Source organism: Macaca nemestrina, chromosome 13, assembly GCF_043159975.1.
Source record: "Macaca nemestrina isolate mMacNem1 chromosome 13, mMacNem.hap1, whole genome shotgun sequence".
NCBI lineage: Eukaryota > Metazoa > Chordata > Mammalia > Primates > Cercopithecidae > Macaca > Macaca nemestrina.
The window spans coordinates 68,591,234-68,616,337 of NC_092137.1; the positions used below are offsets into that span (position 1 = coordinate 68,591,234).

At 40.8% G+C, this 25,104-nt stretch overlaps 1 protein-coding gene across 2 annotated transcripts; it reads right to left on the reverse strand.

Moving 5' to 3' along the window:
- Positions 1–1,192: 1,192 nt before the first annotated feature.
- Positions 1,193–24,963, reverse strand: LOC105465185 (cannabinoid receptor interacting protein 1). 2 transcript variants are annotated; one of them, XM_011713458.3, is made up of 4 exons: positions 24,731–24,963; positions 24,181–24,425; positions 22,118–22,268; positions 1,193–2,214 (listed from the first exon to the last, which is right to left on the reverse strand). In XM_011713458.3, exons 2-4 carry the CDS (start codon positions 24,357–24,359, stop codon positions 2,050–2,052), a joined length of 495 nt encoding a protein of 164 aa, XP_011711760.1. In that variant the 5' UTR covers positions 24,360–24,425; positions 24,731–24,963; the 3' UTR covers positions 1,193–2,049. The 2 variants fall into 2 exon arrangements, with proteins under 2 accessions (XP_011711760.1, XP_011711759.1); XM_011713457.3 differs by having other exon boundaries at positions 24,181–24,963.
- Between the last annotated feature and the right edge of the window lie 141 nt (positions 24,964–25,104).

Below are 25,104 nucleotides of genomic sequence, written 5' to 3' on the forward strand. Positions count from 1 at the left end.
TGAGACGAGACCATGCCACTGCACTCTAACCTGGGCAACAGAGCGAGACTGTCTCAAAAAATAAAAAAGAAAAAAAAAAAAACTATGGATTATTGCAAATGTCATGATAATGTCTCCACCCTTAACACAAATACTCAAGCTCTAGTCACTGGCTTGGAAAAGTGTTTCACCAGTGGAAATATTTACTAACCAAATTAGTAAATATTAAATTAAAATGTGTAGTTCCCACTTTTTATTTTAAGCGTTTTAATCACTCTGCATTTCTATTGGATATTCTGGAAGAAAACCTAAGCCTCTGTAGTAAATCTATTGTTTTAAATATCTCAATGTCTGTTCAAATAATTGAGTGTTAGTTTTAAAAAATAGTGATTAGGAATGGGTTAGTACTTATGTTTTAGCAATTGTAATGAAGACTTTTTTTTTTTTTTTGAAAAACAAGCTTATTGAGAAACATGTTACACTCCTTTAACATCATTTATGATCCCCAAAAGCAAGGCATTGCTGTTCCCTGGTGACTGTACAGCATCACTGCAGGTAAGCTATTTGCAGGTGGAAAAGGTGTTGAGTGCCAGCCTTTGAAATTCAGTTCTACAATGAATCAACTCTTTAAAATACTCCCAGCAGCTTGCATTTTCTTATAAGAAGCGTTTACAGGTAGCAAAAACAAACAATCCCCAACCAACTTTTTCCAACACAGTAGGATTTGTGCTGCCCAAGTAAATATTACAATATTTTTGGAAAATAGCATGTTACTTTTCAAGAGGAAGTTTCTTTACTTCTTATGGAATTTATCCTTAAACTGTATGGTATATGGGCTTTGTGCAAGGTGCTGGAAGTAGGCAAGCAGGCCTCAACCATGATGTAAACACACTATTATAGCACCATTGCTCTCCTGCTACTGAACCACATAGCTCACCAACTGGGGAGGGGTCACCACAGAAAGAGTAGTGGAGTGAGATAGGGACAAGCATTTTTTGATTGCCCACCAAGCACCTGGGCCTGTGCTAGCCCTGTTAAATTTGGCTGGAGCAATCCTGCTAAAAGGTCAGACTTGATTCATGAATAGGTGTGCTAATTCTACTCCAGATACATTCCCTCATCCTGTAGCATAGAGGCCTGAATGAAGCTGGCCTAGAGCAGGGATCCCCCTGCTAGATAGCTATTGCCCAAATTAAGAATGCAAATCAGGGCATGATTTTCAATGCCTTTATTAAGAAATATCAAAAGTTGATTACAGGTCCATATGCAGTTTTACAAAGTTCAAGTGAAGAAGAATGTAGGGATGCCATCAATGTGCATGTCTGAAGACTGTGGAAGCTTGTCAAAGGGGTAACCCTACAACTCCTGTCACTTTAACAATGGTCCACGGCAATGCTTTTCCCTCATTTCTACTAGGCTAGGCCAGGCCATTGCACAATACCTTAAGTTACTTACAAGAGTTTTAATACATTATAAATACGTACATAATTGTCCTTCTGGTTTGTTATCATCCTTCCCTGAAAGAGTAGAGCTGTTGATAGGAAGCACAACATTGGAGCCCCATTCGCTGCTGTTTGTGTTACATTTTCACAAAGCCTGCTTTGAAAGCTGACAAACACTGCAAGTTACATGTTACCGTATTACACATGGGAGGACCCATACACATGGTTATTTTTAAATTTAACATTGAACAAAAAAAAGGAGGAATCACTTTACTTGGAAACAAAACACCATAGTCAGTCAGTGGAACAGTCAAGAGCAGGACAAGCCTGCCAGGGCCACTGAACTCCAGTCACAAGTGGTCAATAGTATGACCGAGAACAACTGGATGCAGGAACATCAGCACAAAATACAGATGGAAGTATTCTCGGGGGTGGTACATCACCATCTTGAATGTGAGGGATATTGTATCAGAGGGGAATTACACTTTCAAAATAATCAGGGCTAGTAGGTCATCGGGACCAGATGGGGAACAGCAGTGGTGCGGCGTGCCTTGTTTAAGGCTTGCGCTGGTTTATCTAAAAGTGGGTTTCTGAAAAGATTGTCCAGCAGCATCAGAAAGAGCCACTTTCAGAGGAAGGACTCCTTGTTCACCCACATCAGACTGCGTGTCTCGTTGGGCTTGCATTCGTACTCAATGACGGAGAAGGGGCTTCCCCACTGGCAGTGATCCCGCTTGTGGTAATTGTAGAACTTGACTTGCCACACTGTCTCGAAGGTCCCGATGTCTGTGAACTGAGGGAAGAGAAACATGGCCGATAAAAACCTCATTCTGCCACGAGCAATAGAAGAGAGCTAACATTACTGTCATTGCTCCTGGATAATCAAGCAGACCCGGTCCAGATTCTCTTGGTCTGCAAGGCTCAGAAGCCTTTCGTTTAGTGGTCTAGCTCCCTCCTTTGTGATGGGAGATATTTTCCTAAAAAGCTGTCTGTACACCATTCTTCTCTATAAAATCTGATTTCCATTGCGTGTGTGCCACTTGCTATCATATTGCTTTTAATAAAAATAACTCCAAAGTTTATCTTGTTTTTCAAGTTTAATTTTTTGAAAACTTAGAATTTTAAAGCTTACTCTAAAATGGCCCCTGCTGGCCAGGTGCAGTGGTTCACGCCTGTAACCCCAGGCTGAGGCAGGATGCTAGCCTGAAGCCAGGAGTTCCAGAATAGCCTGAACAACAAAGCAAGATTCTGTCTCTAAAACAAACCCCCATATTCACCCCCCAAATGGTCCCTGCTACAGAAGGGGAATGGCAAAGGGAAAAGGAGGAATAAGGTTTACTGGCTTTTCTCAAAATACAATGGTACAAAACAACCTATGTGCAATACATCTACATAATTTCCACCATTAGTTTTAATTCCAAAGAAAAATATTTCATTCAAAGTGATAACCAAAAATATTTCATTGGAAGTGTTTGTTAAAGGCTCTATTTTAAATACTAAACATTGAGTACTTATAAGTCAGGAGTCCATGCCTACATCTTGGGCTTATACATTATCCAAAACCATATTTGAGTATCTACTATGCATGTATAAAAATTTGTATAGGGCAGGATTGTTGCTCTTAAGAAGTTTGCATTCTACTTCCAGAAGGTAGGCCCTGTAAATCACTGCACAGAGCTCTCCTGAGGTATAAAGCACACATTTCTTGCCGCTGAGAAGAGTACATGGAATACCCTGGAGGCCACTGGGCAGATGCTCAAGTGGCCTGTGGGGTAGCCTGACCCTGCTACTGCCTTCTGGAGCTATTTAGGGGATCTGGCATTAAACCACATGATGCCTGTCGTTATTTTCTCCTCTGACCCTCCCCTGTCATGGGAGGGGACAGGGACTGACTTGGCAGTATTCTTAGACTTGTCATGAGCCAGAAGACATGGACAGAGGAGGGCAGTGAGCATTAGGAGTCTTATGCTTCTTGCTGATACAGGAGGAGGGTGATCAGGTGCTTCCCGGATAGCTTTCCAAGATGCTCTCAAAAGTATATCTTGCACCATTGCCTCATCCTGCTAATTTGATCCCAAAACAAGATCTAGGCTTTCCTTTGGGAAATTTGCTTGATTTGAAATAGTGGATGATATACCTAGAGTCCACAGACCTCCCAGGTATGAAAGTGAATTATCTCTTTTTAGAGAGTTGTGGCTTAAAGACCTATATAAGCATACAGCAGCTTTATTCACAATAGCCCCAGGTTGGAATTGACCCAAATGTTTATTCACCTGTTGATAGGCAAGTTTTGGTATATTTATAAAATGACCTTTTGCTGAACAATACAGGAAGACATGCTGATTCAAGGAGCAACAGGGATGGATTTCAAAGACATGCTGAGCAAAAGAATCTAGGCCCCCAAAACACATACTGTATGAGTCCATCTACATAGTGACCGAATGCAATCTGTGGAAACATCTGTGGTTATCTAGGGCCTGGGGTGAGAAGGGGAATTGATGCAAATGTACAAGAGGGAACTTTTTAGGGGTGATGGAAGCATTCTACATCTTGATTGGGGTGGTGGTTACATGGCTGTACATATATGTTGGTCAAAACTCATTGAACTGTATGCTTAAGATGAGTCAATTACATGTAAACTATACCTCAAAGTTAAGAAAAATAGAAATATCCATTTTTAGTGAGCTATAAGAAAACAGGTATTCTAAATGCTGCTAATGGGAATTGAATTAGCCTTTTGGAAGGATCATTTGTATGAAGCTAAAGGTGTGAGTACATTCAGGCCCAGCAATTCCATTTATAATTTATCTTAAGAACATCACAAAGTTTAGAGTAGTAAACAATGCAACACTAAAGGTCCATCTTTAAGGCACTATTTGTGGCATATCTATATAATGGAATACCATGTAGTACTTTTAAATGTAAAGTATTTAATATAGTTTTTATCTTATATTGTTACATGAACTAAGCAGAGTACCATGAAGAACATGAAGTATTAATTCAATTAAAATTATACTTGGCTGGGTATGGCACCTCACACCTGTAATTCCAGTACTTTGGAAGGCCAAGATGAGAGGATCACTTGAGACCAGGAGTTTGAGACTAGCCTGGGCAATATAGTGAGACCCTGTCTCTACAAAAAATGTTTGAAAATTAGCTGGGTTTGGTGGCACACCCTGTGAGACTGAGATAGGAGGGTTGCTTGAGCCCAGGAGTTTGAGGCTACAGTGAGTTATAATCATGCTACTGCATTCCAGCCCGGACGATAGAGAAAGACCCTGTCTAAAAAAAAAAAAAAAAAAAAAAAAAAAATTGTGTATATATATGTCTGTGTATATATATATTTAATATTAGAAATTCTGATAGACTGTTTTATTTTTTCCCGTGTTCTTTTTAAATTATTATTATTTTGAGATGGAGTCTAGCTCTGTTGCCTAGGGTTGGAGTGCAGGGGTGTGATCTCGGCTCACTGCAACCTCTGCTGTCCAGGTTCAAGCAGTTCTCCTGCCTCAGCCTCCCAAGTAGCTGGGATTACAGGCACGTGCCACTATGCCTGGCTAATTTCTGTATTTTTAATTTTTATTTTATTTTATTTTGAGACAGAGTTTTGTTCTCGTTGCCCAGTCTGAAGTGCAGTGGCGCGATTTCGGCTCACTGCAACCTCCGCCTTCCGGTTTCAAGCAATTCTCCTGCCTCAGCCTCCTGAGTAGCTGGGATTACAGGTGCCCACCACCACACCTGGCTAATTTTTTTTTTGTATTTTTAGTGGAGACAGGGTTTCACCATGTTGGCCAGACTGGTCTCGAACTCCTGACCTCATGATCCACCAGCCTCGGCCTCCCAAAGTGCTGGGATTACAGGCATGAACCACCGCACCCAGCTGATTTTCTTCTATGTTCTTATTTGTATTTTCAAAATTTAATGATTACCAGAAAAAAAAATTAAACCAAAACTGTATTTCCCAAAAGTATTACCAAATAGTCATTATCCTTACCATAAAGTACTATATGCATTATTAGTAAGTACTACTGAGAACACTGGAATAAAAAATTGGAACAGTTCATCACAAAAAAAAAAAAAAAAAAATGGCTGGGTGCAGTGGCTCATGCCTGTAATCCCAGCACTTTGGGAGGCCAACATGGGAGTGCCACTTGAACCCAGGAGTTTAAGACCAGCTTAGACAACATGGTGAAACCTTGTCTCTACAAAAACTTAAAAACATTAGCTGGGCATGGGAGTGTGTGTCTGTAGTCCCAGATACTTAGGAGGCTGAAGTGAAAGGATCACTTGAGCCCAGAAGGCAGAGGTTTCAGTGAGCTGAGATCATGCCACTGCATTTCAGCCTAGGCAACAGGGCAAGACCCTGTCTTTAAAAAAAAAAAAAAAGAAAAAAATGACTAACACCTGCAAAAACATTCAAATGTAATTAGTAATTAAAGAAATATAAACTTTTAAAGATACACTATTCCTCTAATAACTTGGTGACAATTTCTGAACACCAGAAACAATCTAAGCATCCAACATTAGGAAAATATGAAAATGGCAGCATATCCATATGATAAATTTACAGAGCCATTAAAAAGGAGTTTAGGGTTGTCGATGCTTCAAGGAAATGTTTAGAAAAATGCTAAAAGATGAATTGGTTTATATACATTATGAGCTCACATATGTAAAATAAGATACATAGAAAAAATGAAAAATATAACCTTCTAAGAAATTGAATTTTTCTATCTTCACTCAGATTTTTAAATTATACTTTATGTTCTAGGGTACATGTGTACAACGTGCAGGTTTGTTACATATGTATACATGTGCCATGTTGGTGTGCTGCACCCATTAACTCATCATTTACATTGGGTGTATCTCCTAATGCCATCCCTCCCACCTTCCCCCACCCCACGACAGGCCCTGGTGCGTGATGTTCCCCTTCCTGTGTCCAAGTGTTCTCATTGTTCATTTCCCACCTATGAGTGAGAATATACGGTGTTTGGTTTTCTGTTCTTGCGATAGTTTGCGAGAATGATGGTTTCCAGCTGCATCCATGTCCCTACAAAGGACATGAACTCCTCCTTTTTAATGGCTGCATAGTATTCCATGGTGTATATGTGCCACATTTTCTTAATCCAGTCTGTCATTGATGGACATTTGGGTTGATTCCAAGTCTTTGCTATTGTGAACAGTGCCGCAATAAACATGTGTCCATGTGTCTTTATAGCAGCATGATTTATAATCCTTTGGGTATATACCCAGTAATGGGATGGCTGGGTCAAATGGTATTTCTAGTTCTAGATCCTTGAGGAATCGCCACACTGTCTTCCACAATGGTTGAACTAGTTTACAGTCCCACCAATAGTGTAAAAGTGTTCCTATTTCTCCACATCCTCTCCAGCACCTGTTGTTTCCTGGCTTTTTAATGACTGCCATTCTAACTGGTGTGAGATGGTTTCTCATTGTGGTTTTGATTTGCATTTCTCTGATGGCCAGTGATGATGAGCATTTTTTCATGTGTCTGTTGGCTGCATAAATGTCTTCTTTCGAGAAATGTCTGTTAATATCCTTTGCCCACTTTTTGATGGGGTTTTTTTTCTTGTAAATTTGTTCACTCAGATTTTTTCTACAATAAATGTTACTTTTAAAATCAGAAATTTTTTAAATAGTGAAATGGATTTATCATCTTACAAAAATATATACAGCCTGCAAGCCCAAGGGATATTAAAAATTCTATTAAAAATATGTGCATTCTAATGAAATTATGACTGTTCACAATAGGTTAGTGGTGGTATGTATAAATCAAAATCTCATTTTATACTTCACCAAGACTTTTAGAGGATTTAGTATTGATTATTTTTGACCAGCACAAGGCATTGCACACCTTAAGTGCAACTGAATTTTACAATTAACATTTGAATTCTAAATTATAAAAATATTTTGTAATAAAATATACACTGAAATAAACTTTATACTAAAAATATTTTATAATACTTTTCAAACGCCAGCTAATTTTTTGAAGGAAGCAGCTTAAAATCATGCTAGGTAAGTGAGAGAAACAATGCTGAGATTTTTATTTTTCGAAATAAAAGTCAGTTATAAAAATGAAAAGCCCACCAAGCTGATTACAACCACAGACAAGAAAAACGTAAGGCTTATGTCTGAAAAAATTTTTAGAAGTCTCAATCTAAGAATTCTCAGTAACAAGGGAGACCAAAGTTAAAATCTGCTGATGGCAACAGTCACAGCTAAAGATATATTTAAGTGTTCGTATTAATATTTCAAATTTGGTTTATTAATGCTGGACCTAAGGTCACACTGAAGTAAATGTAAGTGCTAGTAACTATGTATATGTCTTCCTCTCCCCCATGCCTTTGCTGTTTACACTTCCCATTAGCCCTCTTCCTATTCTTTCTTTTGGAGTTCTATTTCCTGGGCCTCTTACTACCTAGCTCAGAATTTCTTCTTGTCTGGGTAGGAACAGATGGGGTCTTGAAAGCTGACATTCTTCTTAAAGAACAGGAACAACTCCACAGGCTCTTCACTCCCTCCCAGCCCATCTGTGCCTTCTAAGGAGTATCTACCCAGGCAGGCTCCTGGGTGGTACAATTTATGCATAGGTATAATTCTGTCTATTTGTATAGCAGTCTATTTTATATGATACTTTCACATACATCATTCCACTTTAATATTGTGCCTGGTTTTGTTATCTCCATTTTATGGATGAAGAAACTAAGATTCAGAGAGGGTAAATGACTTGCCCTCAGTCTAGACTCCAAAGCCAGGCAATGATAGGAGCCAGACAAGAACCTAGGTCTCCTAATTCCTAGGTAGGAGCTATTTATCACTGTACAAAACTGCTGATATAAATCGTTATAGTGGACAGTTTTTTTTCCCTCTCTGGATGAGAAATTACATAGATTGTCATAGGTAGAATGCTTTAGGGCATTGCTGTGGACTGAATGTTTATGCCCTCCTCCAACCCCAATTCATATGGTGAAGCCTAAATCCTAACTGTAATGGTATTTGGAGGTAGGGCCTTTGGGAAGTACGGGGGTCATGAGGGTGGAGCCCACATGAATGGGTTCAGTGGCCTCATAAGGGACATGAGAAAGATGATCTCTTTCTCTCTCTGCCATGTGAGGATACATCAAGAAAATGCCTATGGATGAAAAAGAGGGTCCTCACCAGATTATTGCCTTGATTTTTGGACTTCCCAGCTTCCAGAACTCTGAGAAATAGATGTTTGTTGTTTCAGCCATCCAATCTGTGGTATTTTGTTTTAGCAGCCCCAGCGGAGACAGACACTCTACCTGGACATTTTATTTGCCATAGTATTCTTACGAGTTGCAAGCCTAGGTCCACTTTTTACTTCACAACTAATGTGGAAGATAACACATCTGATTCCAAGGAGAGGAGACTCATCTGTTGTCCTCAGTAACAAATGAGGAATCTAAAGAGCTTGTTTTAAACAATTTTGGTGGCCTTACAACCCATTGGCATAGAATCTCCAGTGTACTTCTTTCTATTCACCATGCCACCTACTTCTACAGCAGACATGAAATTAATCAAGATCACTTAGAAATCCATTGACTTGGGAGGACAGAACAATCTTAAAAGAAACATGATGTTACTTTATTAGTAAACAAATTCAGTATAAATATGCATCTGTGACTTTTAGTGTGGTGTGACCTATCAATTTCCACTGAATTTCAAGCCTTTCTATTCCTGTATTGTTTGAGGTTTTATTAGTAAATGTTTCCCATTTCTCTTCACTAAACAGGACTAAAAGTTCTAGGTCTTATAAAGTACATTTATCTTTATAAGAAACTGTTAAACTTTTCCTAAGTGATTATGCCCATTTTATTTTCTCACCAGCAATGAGAATTTCAATTGCTCTATATCCTCTCCAACACTTGGCATTGCCAGTCCTTTCAATTTTAGCCAGTCTGGTGACTATATAGTGATAAGACAAAGAAAGGAAATAAAGAGGCTGGGTGCGGTGGCTCATGCCTGCAATCCCAGCATTTTGGGAGGCCAAGGCAGGTGGATCACAAGGTCAGGAGTTCAAGACCAGCCTGGCCGAGATGGTGAAACCCTGTTTCTACTAAAAATACAAAAATTAGCCGGGCATGGTGGTGGCTGCCTGTAATCCCAGCTACTTGGGAGGCTGAGGCAGAGAATCACTTGAACCTGGGAGATGGAGGTTGCAGTGAGCCAAGATTACGCCACTATACTCCAGCCTGTGCGTCAGAGCAAGACTCTGCCAAAAAAAAAAAAAAAAAAATTGGAAGTAAAGAAGATATTAAGGCTGGGTATGGTAGCTCATGCCTGTCATCCTAGCACTTTGGGAGGTCAAGACAGGAGAATCACTTGAGGCCAGGAGTTCAAGATCAGACTGAGCAACACAGCAATACCATGTCTCTACTAAATATAAAAAAGTTTTGCTGGGTATGGTAGTGCGTGCCTCTGGTCCCAGCTACTTGAGAGGCTGAGGTTGGAGGATCACTTGCCAGAGGTCAAGGCTGCAGTGAGCTAGGATCATGCCACTTCACTGCAGCCAGGGCAGCAGAGACCCAACCTCTACAAAAAAAAAAAAAAAAAAAATTAGCCAGGTATGGGTCATACACAGTGGTAGTCCCAGCTACTCAGCAGGCTGAGGTGGGAGGATCGCTTGAGTCTGGGAGGTCGAGGCTGCAGTGAGCTGTGATCGTGCTGCTGCACTCCAGCCTGGGTAACAGTGAGATAACAGCCTGGTAATAGTGAGATCCTATCTAAAAAAAAATAAAATAAAATAAATAGGAAAAAAAAAAAAAAGAATATCAGGATACTATTTATCTCTAACTGTGTGATCCTAGACATAACTTGGTGGGCCTGAGTTTTCAATGAAAAGTGTATTCCACTACCTAATCTCTAAGGCCACTTTTAGCTCTAACATGGTATAAAGATTACAAACGGTGGCCGGGTGCAGTGGCTCATGCCTGTAATGCCAGCACTTTGGGAGGCCGAGGTGGGAGGATCACGAGGTCAGGAGATCGAGACTATCCTGACTAACACAGTGAAACCCCGTCTCTATTAAAAATACGAAAAAAATTAGCCGGGCTTGGTGGTGGGCGCCTGTAGTCCCAGCTACTTAGGGAGGCTGAGGCAGGAGAGTGGCGTGAAGCTGGGAAGCGGAACTTGCAGTGAGCTAAGATTGAGCCACTGCACTCCAGCCTGGGCGACAGAGCAAGACTCTGTCTCAAAAAAAAAAAAAAAAAAAAAAAATTACAAACTGCTGGGCATGGTGGCTCATGCCTGTAATCCCAGCACTTTGGAAGGCCAAGGTGGGCGGATCACCTGAGGTCAGGAATTTGAGACCAGACTGGCCAACATGGTGAAACCTCGTCTCTACTACAAATACAAAACTTAGTTGGGTGTGGTGGCAGGTGCCTGTAATCCCAGCTACTCAGGAGGCTGAGGCAGGAGAATCGCTTGAACCTGGGAAGTGGAGGTTGCAGAGAGCCGAGATTGCACTATTGCACCATAGCCTGGGCGACAGAGCAAGACTCCATCTCAAATAAATAAATAAATAAATAAATAAATAAATAAATAAATAAATAAATAAAACTTACCCTTAAGGGTGTTATGCTAGTTATTTTTTGAAGAAAGTCAAATTCTCAAATACTGTCATTTACGATCACACCAAACAAAACAGAAAGCCATTCAAGTCCCTGTAGAATTCCTTTTTGGTTGGGCGCAGAGGGGAAGGCTAGGAATGTGTCCCAGCATCTTAGATGATTTACATGATTTTAAAAAGTGAAATAAGATTCATAAATTTGAGCCGGGCACGGTGGCTCACGCCTGTAATCCCAGCACTTTGGGAGGCTGAGGCAGGCGGATCATGAGGTCAGGAGATGGAGACCACAGTGAAACCCCGTCTCTACTAAAAATACAAAAAATTAGCCGGGCGCAGTGGTGGGTGCCTGTAGTCCCAGCTACTCAGGAGGCTGAGGCAGGAGAATGGTGTGAACCCGGGAGGCGGAGCTTGCAGTGAGCCGAGATGGTGCTACTGCACTCCAGCCTAGGCGATAGAGCGAGACTCCGTCTCAAAAAAAAAAAAAGATTCATAAATTTGGGCAAATTTTTAAAGTGGCAGTAATCCTTACATTTTGATTCAGCTGATTTTCAGGTCCCCTTCACATAAACATATTTTACAGCTGCAATTATTTAACATATGTTACACAATTGTATATATTGTCTAACTACATAGTTACAATTTTGTCACAATGTTATACAATTGTATATATTGTCTAACTACATATTCATTGTTACCATTTTGTCACAGTTATACAATTGTATATATTGTCTACATATTGTTACAATTTTGTCACAATGTTATATAATTGTATATATTGTCTAACTACATATTCATTGTTACCATTTTGTCACAGTTATACAATTGTATATATTGTCTACATATTGTTACAATTTTGTCACAATGTTATATAATTGTATATATTGTCTACACATTCATTGTTACAATTTTGTCACAGTGCTATACAATTGTATATGTTGTCTAACTACACATTCTTGTTACGATTTTGTCTCAGTGTTATACAATTGTATATGTTGTCTACACATTCACTGTTACAATTTTGTCACAGTGTTATACAATTGTATATGTTGTCTAACTACACATTCATTGTTACAATTTTGTCCTTGTTTGTTGAGGCAGGATCACTCTGTGGCCCAGGCTGGAATACAGTGGTTTGATCACAGCTCACTGCAGCCTTGAATGGGAGTAACCCTCCCACCTCAGTCTCTGGAGAAGCTGAGACTACAGGAAGATGTCATCACGCCTGGCTAATTTTTTTTTTTTTTTTTTTTTTTTTTTTTGTAGAAATAGAATTTTGCTATATTGCTCAGGCTAGTCTTGAACTCCTGGCCACATACAATCCTCTTGCCTTATCCTCCCAAAGTGGTGGAATTACAGGTGTGAGTCACCGTGCCTGACCTAATTGTTCCAATTTTAATGATGACATAGGACTCTATCATGATGTATCATGACAATTAGACTACTCCCCAGATATTAGATATGTCAGTTGCCCTCTAGCAAAAAGTGCTTTAATAAATAATTTTTATATATATGTCTACTTTAATAGGAGTAGAATTATTTGGTCAAAAGAAATGAATCTTTATTGCTCTTCCCATATATGGCCATTTTGGTCCTTTTAAAGTGTACAACCCGTTTTACAATGTTGACAGCAAAGGTGGCATTGTTTAGAAAAATGATACCATTGGGCCAGGCATGGTGGCTCGCCCCTGTAATCCCAGCACTTTGGGAGGCTGAGGCTGGAGGATTGCTTGAGCCCAGTAGTTTGAGATGAGCCTGGGCAACATAGTGAGACTCCATTTCTACAAAAATTTAAAAAATTGGCTTGGCCTGATGGCATGTGGCTGTAGTCCCAGCTATTCAGGAGGCTGAGAGGCAGGAAGGTCTCTCGAGCCCAGGAGTTTGAGGTTACAATGATCTGTGATCATGCCACTGCACTTTAGCCTGGGTTACAGAGTGAGATTCTGTCTCTTATTTAAAAAAAAAAAAAAAAAAAAGATGTCATTGGGAATTACTTTTAAAAAATAGATTTCCTAGTTTACTTTTCACTACCAATTACAAGAATGCACATTTCTACATTTTAGTTTCTTCTTCTGGAAAATGTTTTGTCAATATTTCTGTTGAAGATTGGTGTTTTTAAAATATCACAGACTCTTCAAGAAGTGTCATATTTCTCACTATTGTTTTATTTTCACTTTACACTGTGTAGAGACATAATTATTTTTCTTTATGATTTCTATTTAAAAATCAAGTGTTAATTTTTCTAGTCAATTTTGATTTTTCCATTATTTTAGATTTTATAATTTAACTTTCCCACTTTAACCTTAATTTATATATTTATACCTATATATCATTTTACAAAGAATTTAAGATGGTGTTCAGCATTTTACATAAAATGAAAAAATACATATGATAGTCTGAAATATAAGCATATTAAACATAATGCTTGATTTGAGCTCAGATTTGATGCTGGGCTGTCTGGTTACTGGTGCAAAAATTTAAAAAACACATATGGTCTATTATCAGTGATTTTAAAGTTTTTTTTGTTTTATTTTGTTTTGAAACGGGGTCTTGCTCTGTTGCCCAGGCTGGAGTGCAGTGGCCTGATCTCAACTCACTGCAAGCTCCGCCTCCCGAGTTCACGCCATTCTCCTGCCTCAGCCTCCCGAGTAGCTGGGACTACAGGCGCCCGCCACCTCGCCCGGCTAATTTTTTGTATTTTTAGTAGAGACGGGGTTTCACCGTGTTGGCCAGGATGGTCATGATCTCCTGACCTCGTGATCTGCCTGCCTCAGCCTCCCAAAGTGCTGGGATTACAGGCGGGAGCCACCGCGCCTGGCCGATTTTGAAGTTTTTGCAGAACTTTTTTCTACCCAATAAGGCAGCACATGACCAGATGAACAAGTGAGATGCCTGCCCTCTCCCCACCCCTTTCAGTGAGCCCTGAAATATCTCAGGTGGACCCAGACTTCAGAAAACAGTCTGAAAAAGAATGAGTTAAAACATCTCGGCCGGGCGCGGTGGCTCAAGCCTGTAATCCCAGCACTTTGGGAGGCCGAGACGGGCGGATCACGAGGTCAGGAGATCGAGACCATCCTGGCTAACACGGTGAAACCCCGTCTCTACTAAAAATACAAAAAACTAGCCGGGCGAGGTGGCGGGCGCCTGTAGTCCCAGCTACTCGGGAGGCTGAGGCAGGAGAATGGCGTGAACCCGGGAGGCGGAGCTTGTAGCGACCTGAGATCCCGCCACTGCACTCCAGCCTGGGCCACAGAGCGAGACTCCCTCTCAAAAAAAAAAAAAAAAAAAAAAAATCTCATTAGAAGGGAGAGAAATATTCTGTTTCCCAGAAGAAAAAAAAGTTAAAAAGCTTTTCCAGCTCTAATTTGTAACAAAACGAAACAACAATGAAAACACTCCCCATGGAACAGTTAGGGCATTTAGCTATGAGCTGTTTTTACACACAGCTGTTTCTTAGAGCAAACTTTCGTAACTTTTGGAAGCCCAACGTCAGTGTGCAACTCAGTTAAAGTGCTTCTAAACTTGTTTAAGAGTGTGGTTTTTGATGGATTAACTGGTTTATCAGTAGCATCTAATATTTCTAGAGGTCTGAAAATACATTTTGAAATTCTGTAGAAATGGATGTTTTCCTCAGAAAAACATAATAGTCACTCAATAAAACCCCCAAAAGGCAAAAGTCATGGGCTAAATTGACAGCAAGACATTCTTTCTAAGTATCTTTACTTTCGGTCCTGACTTTTATGGGAAATTTCAGTCAGACTTTCAAGTAACAGTTAAGTCCTATGGTATGTAAATTGTTTCAGAGCGTAAGCAAAAAAAAAAAAAAAAAAATATTCCTAATTCACTTTGCAAAACTATTAACCCTAATACCAAAATTTAAGACTGCAAAGGCCTTCTAATTGTTCTTTGCTTTTCTGTCTCCCCTTCTAATCTAAGCACTGGCCACTAGAGTGTTTTAAAGTGCCTATCTTATCACATTACCATGAAGGGGTACTACACAACCCCTTGAAAGCCTGGCAGGAGAAAATGACAGCCCTATCTGTTGGAAGTGGCGGAAGACAGCATCAGGACTGGCAGAGAAGCTGGAAATAACCTAGAAAATCCTGGTAGAAAGATCTGCAGAAGGAATAGAACCTCAAATCTGACTATAAAGTCTGCTGTAATTCCTAGCTAACTGCATATGAAGGATAGTGGGAGAGGGACACCCTACAGGGGCCACTGAAAAAGCAGACAAACCAGCAAAGAGTCAATCCTTAAAAGACAAGGTTGTGCTAAGATTAATAGTTGCCATGTATGTATGTATGTATGTATGTATGTATGTATGTATTTTCAGTGCATTCCCTAACCTCAGAAGTAGGTGTCAGAGTAAAGAATTTTGGATTGGCTGGGCATGGTGGCTCACTCCTGTAATCTCAGCACTTTGGGAGGCTGAGGCAGGTGGATCACTTGAGGTCAGGAGTTCAAGACCAGCCTGGCCAACATGGTGAAATCCCGTCTCTACTAAAAATACAAAAATTAGCCGAGCGTGATGGCGTGCGCCTGTAATCCCAGCTACTCTGGCGGCTGAGGCAGGAGAATCGCTTGAACCCTGGAGGTGGAGGTTGCAGTGAGCCGAGATCATGTTACTGCACTCCATCCTGGGTGACAAAAGTGAAACTTCGTCTCAAACAAAACAGTTTTGGATTGACAGAGCAGCTGGAGAAATAGGGGAACCGCAGGGTGGGCATGTTAAAAAAAATCTCAGTATAAGCTGTCCAGTTCCTTGGCTGACTGCTAAGCTCCATGGGCACAAAAGGAGACCAGGCTAAAAAGGCAGCAACAGGAAGTTGTAAAAACTGAGCAAAGAGATCAGCTGCTGCAAACTGCTGGAAGACAGAATTTGAAGTTTGAGTACAGGAATGTTTACTGCCAGCTAGAATACAAAAAACCAGTGATACCCAGAAGAATAAAGCAGAAACTAGAGTTGGTAATAAACCATCCACAAGGTTAAGTTTGTAGCCAAAAATTACCAGACATGTAATGAAACATAAAAGTGTGACCCATATTCAAGAAAAAAAAGTCAGGCTATAGTAATTTACTCTAACTAGAGACAGGTGTTGGATTTATTAAATATTTCAAACCAGCAATTACAAATGTGCTCAGATAAATTAAGGAAAACATGGTCTCAATTAGCCAACATCAGGAATCTTGAGAAACTGAAACTACAAAAAAGACAAATGAAAAGAGCCAAAAAATATAATGGAATTTAGAAGATAAGCACAAGACTAGAAATAGAAGAATCAGTGAACTTAAAGATACATCAGTGGAAATGATCTACTCTGAAAATCCATTAAAAAAAGAAAGAAAATTGAACATGTCCTCAAAGACTTATGGGACAATATCAAGCTTTTCAACATATGTTTAGTTGGGGTCCTACAAAGAAAGGAGAGAATGAAGTATTAAAAAAGTGTTTAACAAAACAATGGTTAATAATGCTCCAATTTTGGTGAAAACATTAACCTCTAGATTCAAGAAATTCAATGATCCCCAATGGGGAGAAAAACCACTTAAGTGCATCAAAACCAAACTACTGACAAGCAGAACCCTATGAAGGGATCATTTTACTGTATATGTATTATACTTAAGTTAAAATATTTCAAAACAAACAAGGAAAGGGAATAAATATAGGATTAGAAAACAATGAAGTAGAAAAACAGAGTGAAGCATGTGAAAAAAAAAAAAAACTAGGATTCTGAAAAGGCCAATAAAACTGAAATCTCTAGCTAGACTAATCAGAGGGAAAGAAAATAAAAATTTTGACTATCAAGAATGAAAGAGTAGACAGGGTGCGGCAGCTCTCGCCTGTAATCTGAGCCCTTTGGGAGGGCAAGGCAGGAGGATCACCTGAGGTCTGGAGTTCGAGACCAGCCCGGCCAACATGGCAAAACCCTATCTCTACTAAAAATACAAAAAATTAGCCGGGCATGGTGGTGCACACCTGTAATCCCAGCTACTTAGGAGGCTGAGGCATGAGAACCGCTTGAATCTGGGAGGCAGAGGTTGCAGTAAGCCGAGATTGCCGCCACTGCACTCTAGCCTGGGAGGCAGAGCGAGACTCCATCTCCAGAAAAAGAAAAAAGAATGAAAGAGTAAAAGAGTAGACATTATTAAAGATCCTAAGACATTAAAGAATGGCAGAGATTATAAACAACTTTATGGCAATAAAGTTGACAATTTAATTGAAATAAATGACTTCAAAGACTAATTACAAAAACTCAGGAAATAAAATCTGAATAGCCCAATATCTATCGAGAAAATTGGATTTGTAATAAAAAATATTCAAATAAAGTATAATCTGAGCCTTCATTGGTGAATTCTATCTGACATTAAGAAAAATACCAATTCTATATAAACTCTTCCAGAAAGTAGAAGAGTGAACACTTTCCAAATCATTTTATGTAGCCAGCATTACTCTGACAGCCAAAACGAGACAAAGGCATTATAAGAAAAGAAAACCATAGACCAATATCCCCCCGGGAACATAGATGGCAAAAATCCCTAACAAAATATTAATGAATCAAATCCAGCTATACATACTGAGAATAAACCATGACCAGTGGTATTTAACCTGGGAATTCGAGGTTATTTTAACATTGAAAAAGCAATGTAATCTACCATAAATAGAATAAAATGCCTTATGATCATTTCAAAAGATACAGAAAAACTATTCGAAAACATGTTATAATACGCTCATGATCTAAAAAAAAAACTCAGTAAACCAGGAATAGAAGAGAACTTCCTCAACCTGATAAAAAGATTTACAATAAAGAACCTTACAGCTACTCTACTTTGTGTTGAAAAACAGAATGCTTTCTCCCTCAGACTGAGGGACAAGAATATCCACTCTCACCATTTCTATTTAGCAGCAAACTGCTAAGGTCCTAGCCATTGCAATCAGGCCATAAATAAAAGGAAGACAGACTGGAAAGAAAAGAGAAACTATTTACAGATGACATGATAGCATATTTTAAAAATCCTAAGGATCTTCCAAAAACAGCTATGAGGATTAGTAAGTGAGATTAGCTAAGTCTCAGGATCCAACACCAATATACAAAAAATCTATTTTATTTCCATATACCAGCAAAGATTCCACTTATAAAATTCAAAAATATGAAATAATGAATTTTACAAAATATGTATAAAGTCTGTAGAGGAAATACTGTAATATATTGTGGAGAAAATTAAAGATGACCTAAGAGATATTTCATGTTCATGGTATAGAAAACTCTATATTAAGACGTCAAATATCTTTAAGTTGACCTATAGATATAATGGAAACTCTATATCCCAATTTTTGGAGGAACTGACAAGCTCCATTCTAAAATTTATGTAAAACACAAAGGACCTAGAATAACCAAAATAACTTTGAATAAACAAAGCTGGAAGGTTTATGCTACCTGTTTTAAGGACTACAATATAGATCAAACAAGATTGTTTTGGGTCTTCTATGTCTTTTGCATTTCCAAATTAAAAAAATTGACATACATTGAGTATGTAAAGCAACTAGAATTCTCATACACTGCTGGTGGATATATGAAATGGTACAACCGTCTGGCTATTTCTTACACAGATAAACACATACTTACCATGTGATTTAGCAACTGTCCTCTTAGATATTTACTCAAGAGAAATGAAAATGTGTTCACACTGAGACTTACACTCAAATGTTCACAGCAGCTTTACTCATAATAGCAAAAGCTGAAAACAACCCAGATGTCCATTTATTGGTAAAGGGAGAAATTATGGTATATCCACACAATATAATGTACCACCCAGCAATAAAGTGAACCAACTACTGATACATGCAACATAGGTGAATCTCAACATTATACTAAGTGAAAGAAATCAAACAGCACTGTTCTATTTACATGAAATTCTTAAATAGTTAAAACTAATATTGAGACAGCAAGCTCAGGATAGGCTAGGTTGGGGAGGAATTAACTGCAAATAATTTTCAGGGTAACAGAAGTGTTCTGTATCTTTACTGGGGTGGTGATTATATAGTAGCATCTACTTATCAAAACCTATGTAACTGTAAAGTTGGTGCATTTTATGTTAATCATATTTCAAAGTTAATTTCAAAAACTTCAATGAATCTCTATTAGTCATTAGGATAAATCCAGTAGCAAGAAGGTTCTATAACATCTAACCCCTACATACCTCTCGGGCTTTATCTTGTACCGTCTCTGCCTCACTCCATGCCAGCCATGTTGGGCTTCTCATCCATTAGAACACATATGCTACCTCCAGCTCTTGACTTTTGCAACTACTCTTTCCTCAAATGCTCTTTCTTTCCCCAACTCTTATTCATCCTTGATTTTTTCCTCAAGAAAACCATCCCCCAAATCTTGGACTAGGATAAGACCCTTGGTATATACTCTAACAGCCCTACTTTTTCACTATACTTTTCATATTGGCAATTATTTGCCTTATTACTGATAATCATGTATAAAGTGTGTTTCCATCCTCTAGATCAGAAGCTCTATGAAATGCGGGCTATCTATTTTGTTCACCACTCTTCTGAGTCCCTGATATACAGGAAATCCTCAAATCTTTGCTGATAAAGCAAGCAAATTTAAAAAATCTAAAAATTCTAAATAAAAGAGCCTATATAATTTAACAATATATTAACAATACATGTTTAAGTAGGGCTTATTGTAAGAAATAAAGTTTTGTATTTGGAAGTGTATTTCTCTATGTAATTCATCAAATATATCAAATAAGATAAATTATCTCCAACTACTGCTAGTAGCAGTACTTAACTGCTACTAACAGTGAACATTATTCTAGAAACATTAGACAATGCAATACAAAAAGTGAACATGTCAATATTTCAAATTAACAGTAAGTAAAAATTAAAGTATTTCAATCAGATTAAAAATATGTAAAAATGACAAACTATAACTAGTGCAGAGAGAAATGGATACTTGGATACAGATGATAGGAGTGTAAATTGCCTAGCTTTTCTAGAGGTCAGTGAGGCAGTCTTACAAAATGCCTTAACATGCACATTTCTTCTAGGAATCAAGAAAACATTAGACAATTGTACAGTACTGAGTGATTTTAATGTGGTTTTCTTTATAATACTGAAAAATAGAAATCATCAGCAATAAGTGGCTGAGGATAATTTGATACATTCATAAAATACAATACCCAGACTTTAAAATGACATTCCATATATATATGGGCATATATTTGACATTGACAGATGTATACAAGTAGAAAAAAAGTATATATATGGAATGAAACTCAAATATACATGTTTAGTGACAGGGTGTTACTCTTGTCACCCAGGCTGGAGTACAGTGGTAGGATGATAGCTCACTGCAGCCTCAACCTCCTGGATTCAAGTGATTCTCCTGCCTCAGCCTCCCAAGTTGCTGGCACTACAGGTGTAGTATCACCACACCCAGTTAATTAAAAAAAATTTTTTTTAGACACAGGGTCCCATTATGTTGCTCAGGCTCACACATATATATTCAAAGACATAGAAACAACTTTCTAAGAACATTTATTGACATGGTTTTTTTTCTTTTTTTTTTTTTTTGAGACGGAGTCTCGCTCTGTCGCCCAGGCTGGATTGCAGTAGCGCGATCTCCGCTCACTGCAAGCTCCGCCTCCCGGGTTCCCGCCATTCTCCTGCCTCAGCCTCCTGAGTAACTGGGACTACAGGCGCCCGCCACCGCGCCCGGCTAATTTTTTGTATTTTTAGTAGAGACGGAGTTTCACCGTGGTCTCGATCTCCTGACCTTGTGATCCGCCCGCCTCGGCCTCCCAAAGTGCTGGGATTACAGGCGTGAGCCACCGCGCCCGGCCTAATTGACATGTTAACAATATTTCTCCCTTGCAGGAATTATACATTTCCCTCATTTTTGTACTTTTCTCTGTTGAAAGTTGATAGAACAACAGAGCACTGTCTAAAAATAGTTCAAACATTGGATGCAAAGGGATGAGCTGCTAGGTTATTTCCTTAGGTGACTTGTTGTGGTTTTTAAAATGTATACTGGGGACTGTGAACACTTTAAGGTTCTAAAGGTTAGATAGGTGTTTCTCGAAGTGCATTCCCACACCATCCTCTTCAGGATCTGGTATGCTAAGAGTTTCTTTGTTCCCACCCTAGCTGTATTGAGCTAAGATCAATGGAGAGGGAACCTAGGACTGGAATTTTAAACAAATTCCCAAGGAGATTCTTATGCAGAGTGATATTCGAGAACCCCTGTGATGCTGCCTATAAAGCTACAGGGCAGACAGTTGAAAGTTGCTCTTGCAGAGGGAAAAGGCTGCCCAGTTTGCAAGCAGCAGTTTAGGTGAACCTTCCTTTCCCTGTGCTTTGGCAAGCTTGCTTCATCACCTATTTATGATGTTTGCACATATAGTTAAATCTGTATCTTGACTCTATCCTTTCTACCAGTTTGTTTTATCTTACTTGGGGCCATATTACCAGGGTATATCATTTTATTATATATGATATCTGATAGGATTATCATGTGGCTATCACAAGGATATTACATAGGATGATCAGATATCATATATAATAGGTATATTATTATAATATAGGTATATATATTATATAGGTGTATATATAATAGGTGTATTATATTATATATTACATATAAGAGGTGTTATTTCCCATGACACTTTTTTTTGGCTCCTCCATTTAGCTTTAAGTAGCAAAGTGTCATTCAAATCAGCTTTCTCATAACCAGAAAATTGTGGCCTAACTGGAATCAGAAACTTTTCACAGCCAATTATCTAAACCAGTTCTGATGTAGACAATAACTGGGAAAATGGCAGTGTAGGTACTGTCTCTTCCAGAACCATCTGCTTCTACTTATGGTGTCTTTTCAGCAGCTATAGGGTCAGTCTGTCATGCAAAAGAGCATTAATTAAGCAGTTCTCTCTCCAGCAGATATTTGAAGGAAATGCACAACTCAATTTCCACAGTAATTGGCTCCCAATACACCTTTTCTTAGAGAGAGATAGTGACCATTTTCTTTTCTGTGATTTCCATTTTCCATGGCACCATACTCCTACACCCCCAAGCGGGCCTTACCGGCATGGTGATCTGGATGGGTTGCCGTTCTCCACTCTTGGTTGGGGTCACACCTTCTGTGTCATATGTACCCGTATAAACAACTCTGTCCCCATCAGGCTCTTTTGACTTCAGTTCCAGTGGGACAAGCACACCGCCAATGGAAATATTCCTGCAATAGACTTGAGTTGACCACATATGGTTGAAATTAGCCTATGCACCCTGTCCTGTTCTGGACCAAAACTCTAGGCAGGAAACTTACAGGGTTTAGCTAAGGGGACATTGTGGTGTGGGAGAAAGTTCTGAAAGTTCAGGAGGCACTGCTTCTCCTCTTTAGTTTGGAATTAAAAACCAACCTATATCACCAGCCCCAGACATTAGGATTCAGTTGGCCTGAGATGAAGTTTGTACACGGTTAAATTTATTTTAAGGTTATCTAGGTGATCTTAATATGCAGGTATGATTGAGAATACTGAACTCGTCCTCTAATATTTTTTTTTTCCTCCTGTTCCAACAACCAGGGGTCCTGTGATTTGGAGTACCTCAAGCCTTCTACACCACCAGAAATTCTCACTGGCATCATTCCTTTGTGTTAGGATAATGGTTCTCAAAGCTAAGTCCCTGGACCAGCAGTATCAGCATCACCTGCAGACCTTAGAAAACAAATTCTTAGGCCCTACCATAGACTAAACTAGCAGCTCTGGGGAGAGCGCCAGCATCTGTGTTTTAACAAGCCCTTCAGGTGATTCTGATGTGTACTCAGGTTTGAGAACCACTGGGTTAGAGTTGAAAAATCCTTGATAGCATTAAAATGTAACAAGAAAACAATAGTTTTGTTCCTAACAAATTAACTTTTAGATTAGTTTGAACACTAGAGGAATACTCTGGAAAAAAATGGAATATAGAACAGATAACTCCGGGGATAAGGTTGGCAGGAAAGAAGGGAAAGGAAAAGCCTGGATTATATCCAGGTGCACAACACCGGGAAATGTGAGAATAAAGGGTGCATGGAGCTGTGGGGGATGCTGACAAATAGATGGACCAGGAGTACCAGAAACCATCCAGATTTGGTTCTAGGTCCTTGCACCTTGGAAGACTAATACAAGTTTATTGAATTAAAACGTAAGCTATAAGTAGTGTCTGATGAATTCAAAGTCCTTCCACCCCTCAATAATGCCCACCATGTAGGAGATACAATAAATGCTGGTTTATTTTCTCTCTGCAGACTAGACTTTTTGGTAGACAGAAGCGAGAGGTAAAGAACCCGCAGTTCTTCCCGGTAGGCTGCTGCATGCTCCCACACACTTTCCCGCCAGAGGTCTACTGGGTGCATCATCCAGTGGTCACTGGGAGGAGACCATCCCCGCCATGGATAAACCAAAAAAACATCCTCTTGCTGTGAGGATGTTGCTAATCCCAGGCACCATCACCAGGCTGAACAGACAAGTCAGGAGAAAAAGAAAAGCTTGCTTACGGCAAGGAAAACCGTGAAACTAGGCCAGAGAAGGGGCTGCCACTCTCTTATTAGTGCCTGCTGCTCCACCCCAGGGTCTCAGCCACGGAATGGCGAAGGGAGTAGGGAGCATCCCTCAGGGAGCCCCAGTAACCATCCCTCCCCTGCCTTTCCACCTCATTCCTCCTTTCTCCCTCCTTCAGCCTTGCGGGCAGACCCGGTGGGCCGCCTGGACGGCGCAGGAGGGCTGGGATTGCGGTGGGTGAACCCTGCGGATGCCTCCCATCTGCTCCACCCCGACCGCCTGCGGTTCCGCGCCCAAGGCTGGACAGAAGGCAGGAGAAATTTGTAAGAAACAGACAAGCAAAACCCCTGGCTTCTTGTCGCCGATTTTAAAGAACTCATTGAGGTCACCGCGATAGGTGGAAGGAAGCGAGAATGGAGGACTACAAGCCGAAGGGAAGGAAGAGGACGAAGGCGGACAGGGAGTGACCTCTTCCCCCAACCCCCGGGCCCACTGGGCGCAGAGCGAGGCCAGAGGCCCCTGAGAGGCTTGGGCTGTCCTAGGGGCCTCGGTCCTCCGCCTGTACCCCATGGGGGACCCTGCCGCCACCAGGTGCCCCGCACTCACTCGACCTGCAGCGTGCTGGGCTTAATCTTCACCTCAACCTTGTAGGAGGAGCCGGTGAGCAGCTTGATGGTGCGGTTCTGGCCGAAGCGCTGCCCGTCCACCTTGTAAAAGACCGGGCCGTCATTGGGCTGGATGCGCAGCGCGATGGAGAGGCGCACGAGGCCCGGCAGGTCCCCCATGTCTGGGCGAGGGTCTGGCGCGGCGGCTCCGGGGGGCGGAGGACAGCGCGGGCTGCGGCCGAGTGGCTGGAGCGCGAGGGGCGGAGAGGAAGCGCGGGGAGGGTGAGGGAGGTGGTGGAGCTGAGGCTGCCGCTAGGAATCCGCGCCGTCGCCGCCGTCCGCCCAGGCTTTTGAGGAGCAACTCCTTAGGCTGTGGCCCCCCTCCCCACTTGGCGAGGAAGTGGGCCCAAGAGACTGCTCCAAGGCCGCGCGATTCCCCATCCCCCGCTCCCGTGCGGCGCCCTCCGCGCACCCGAGGGCTCGCTTCGGCCCGCAGGCCGCCGCGCAGATCCGCGCAGCTGGGGGCGAGGGAGTTGATCCTGTTTACGCACCACAATCCCCTTCAGCTGGGGAAGCGGTCATTTAGGCTCCTCCTAGAACAGCCCCGGGCGGAAGGAGGAGAGGCTTGGGAGGCACTGGGAAGGCGCTGGGGTTAAGCGACCACTATGGCAAGGAGCGAGACCCCCGGAATCTGGATACCGCCTCGGCCAACTACGTGCGGTGGACCCTGCTGCTCGCGGATCCGGCGCCAGCTAGGCGGGAGGAGGCTGAAGGGGGAAAGGGAGACGGGAAGGGGGACAGGAAACCGCTAGCTGGTGATTTAAATTTCAGGAAATACGAGTCTTTCCAAAGCTTAGGGGAAATGGCCGAGGAAAGGCGCAATTCCACGTGATGGAGCCACACTGGATTAAGAATGGATGCAAGA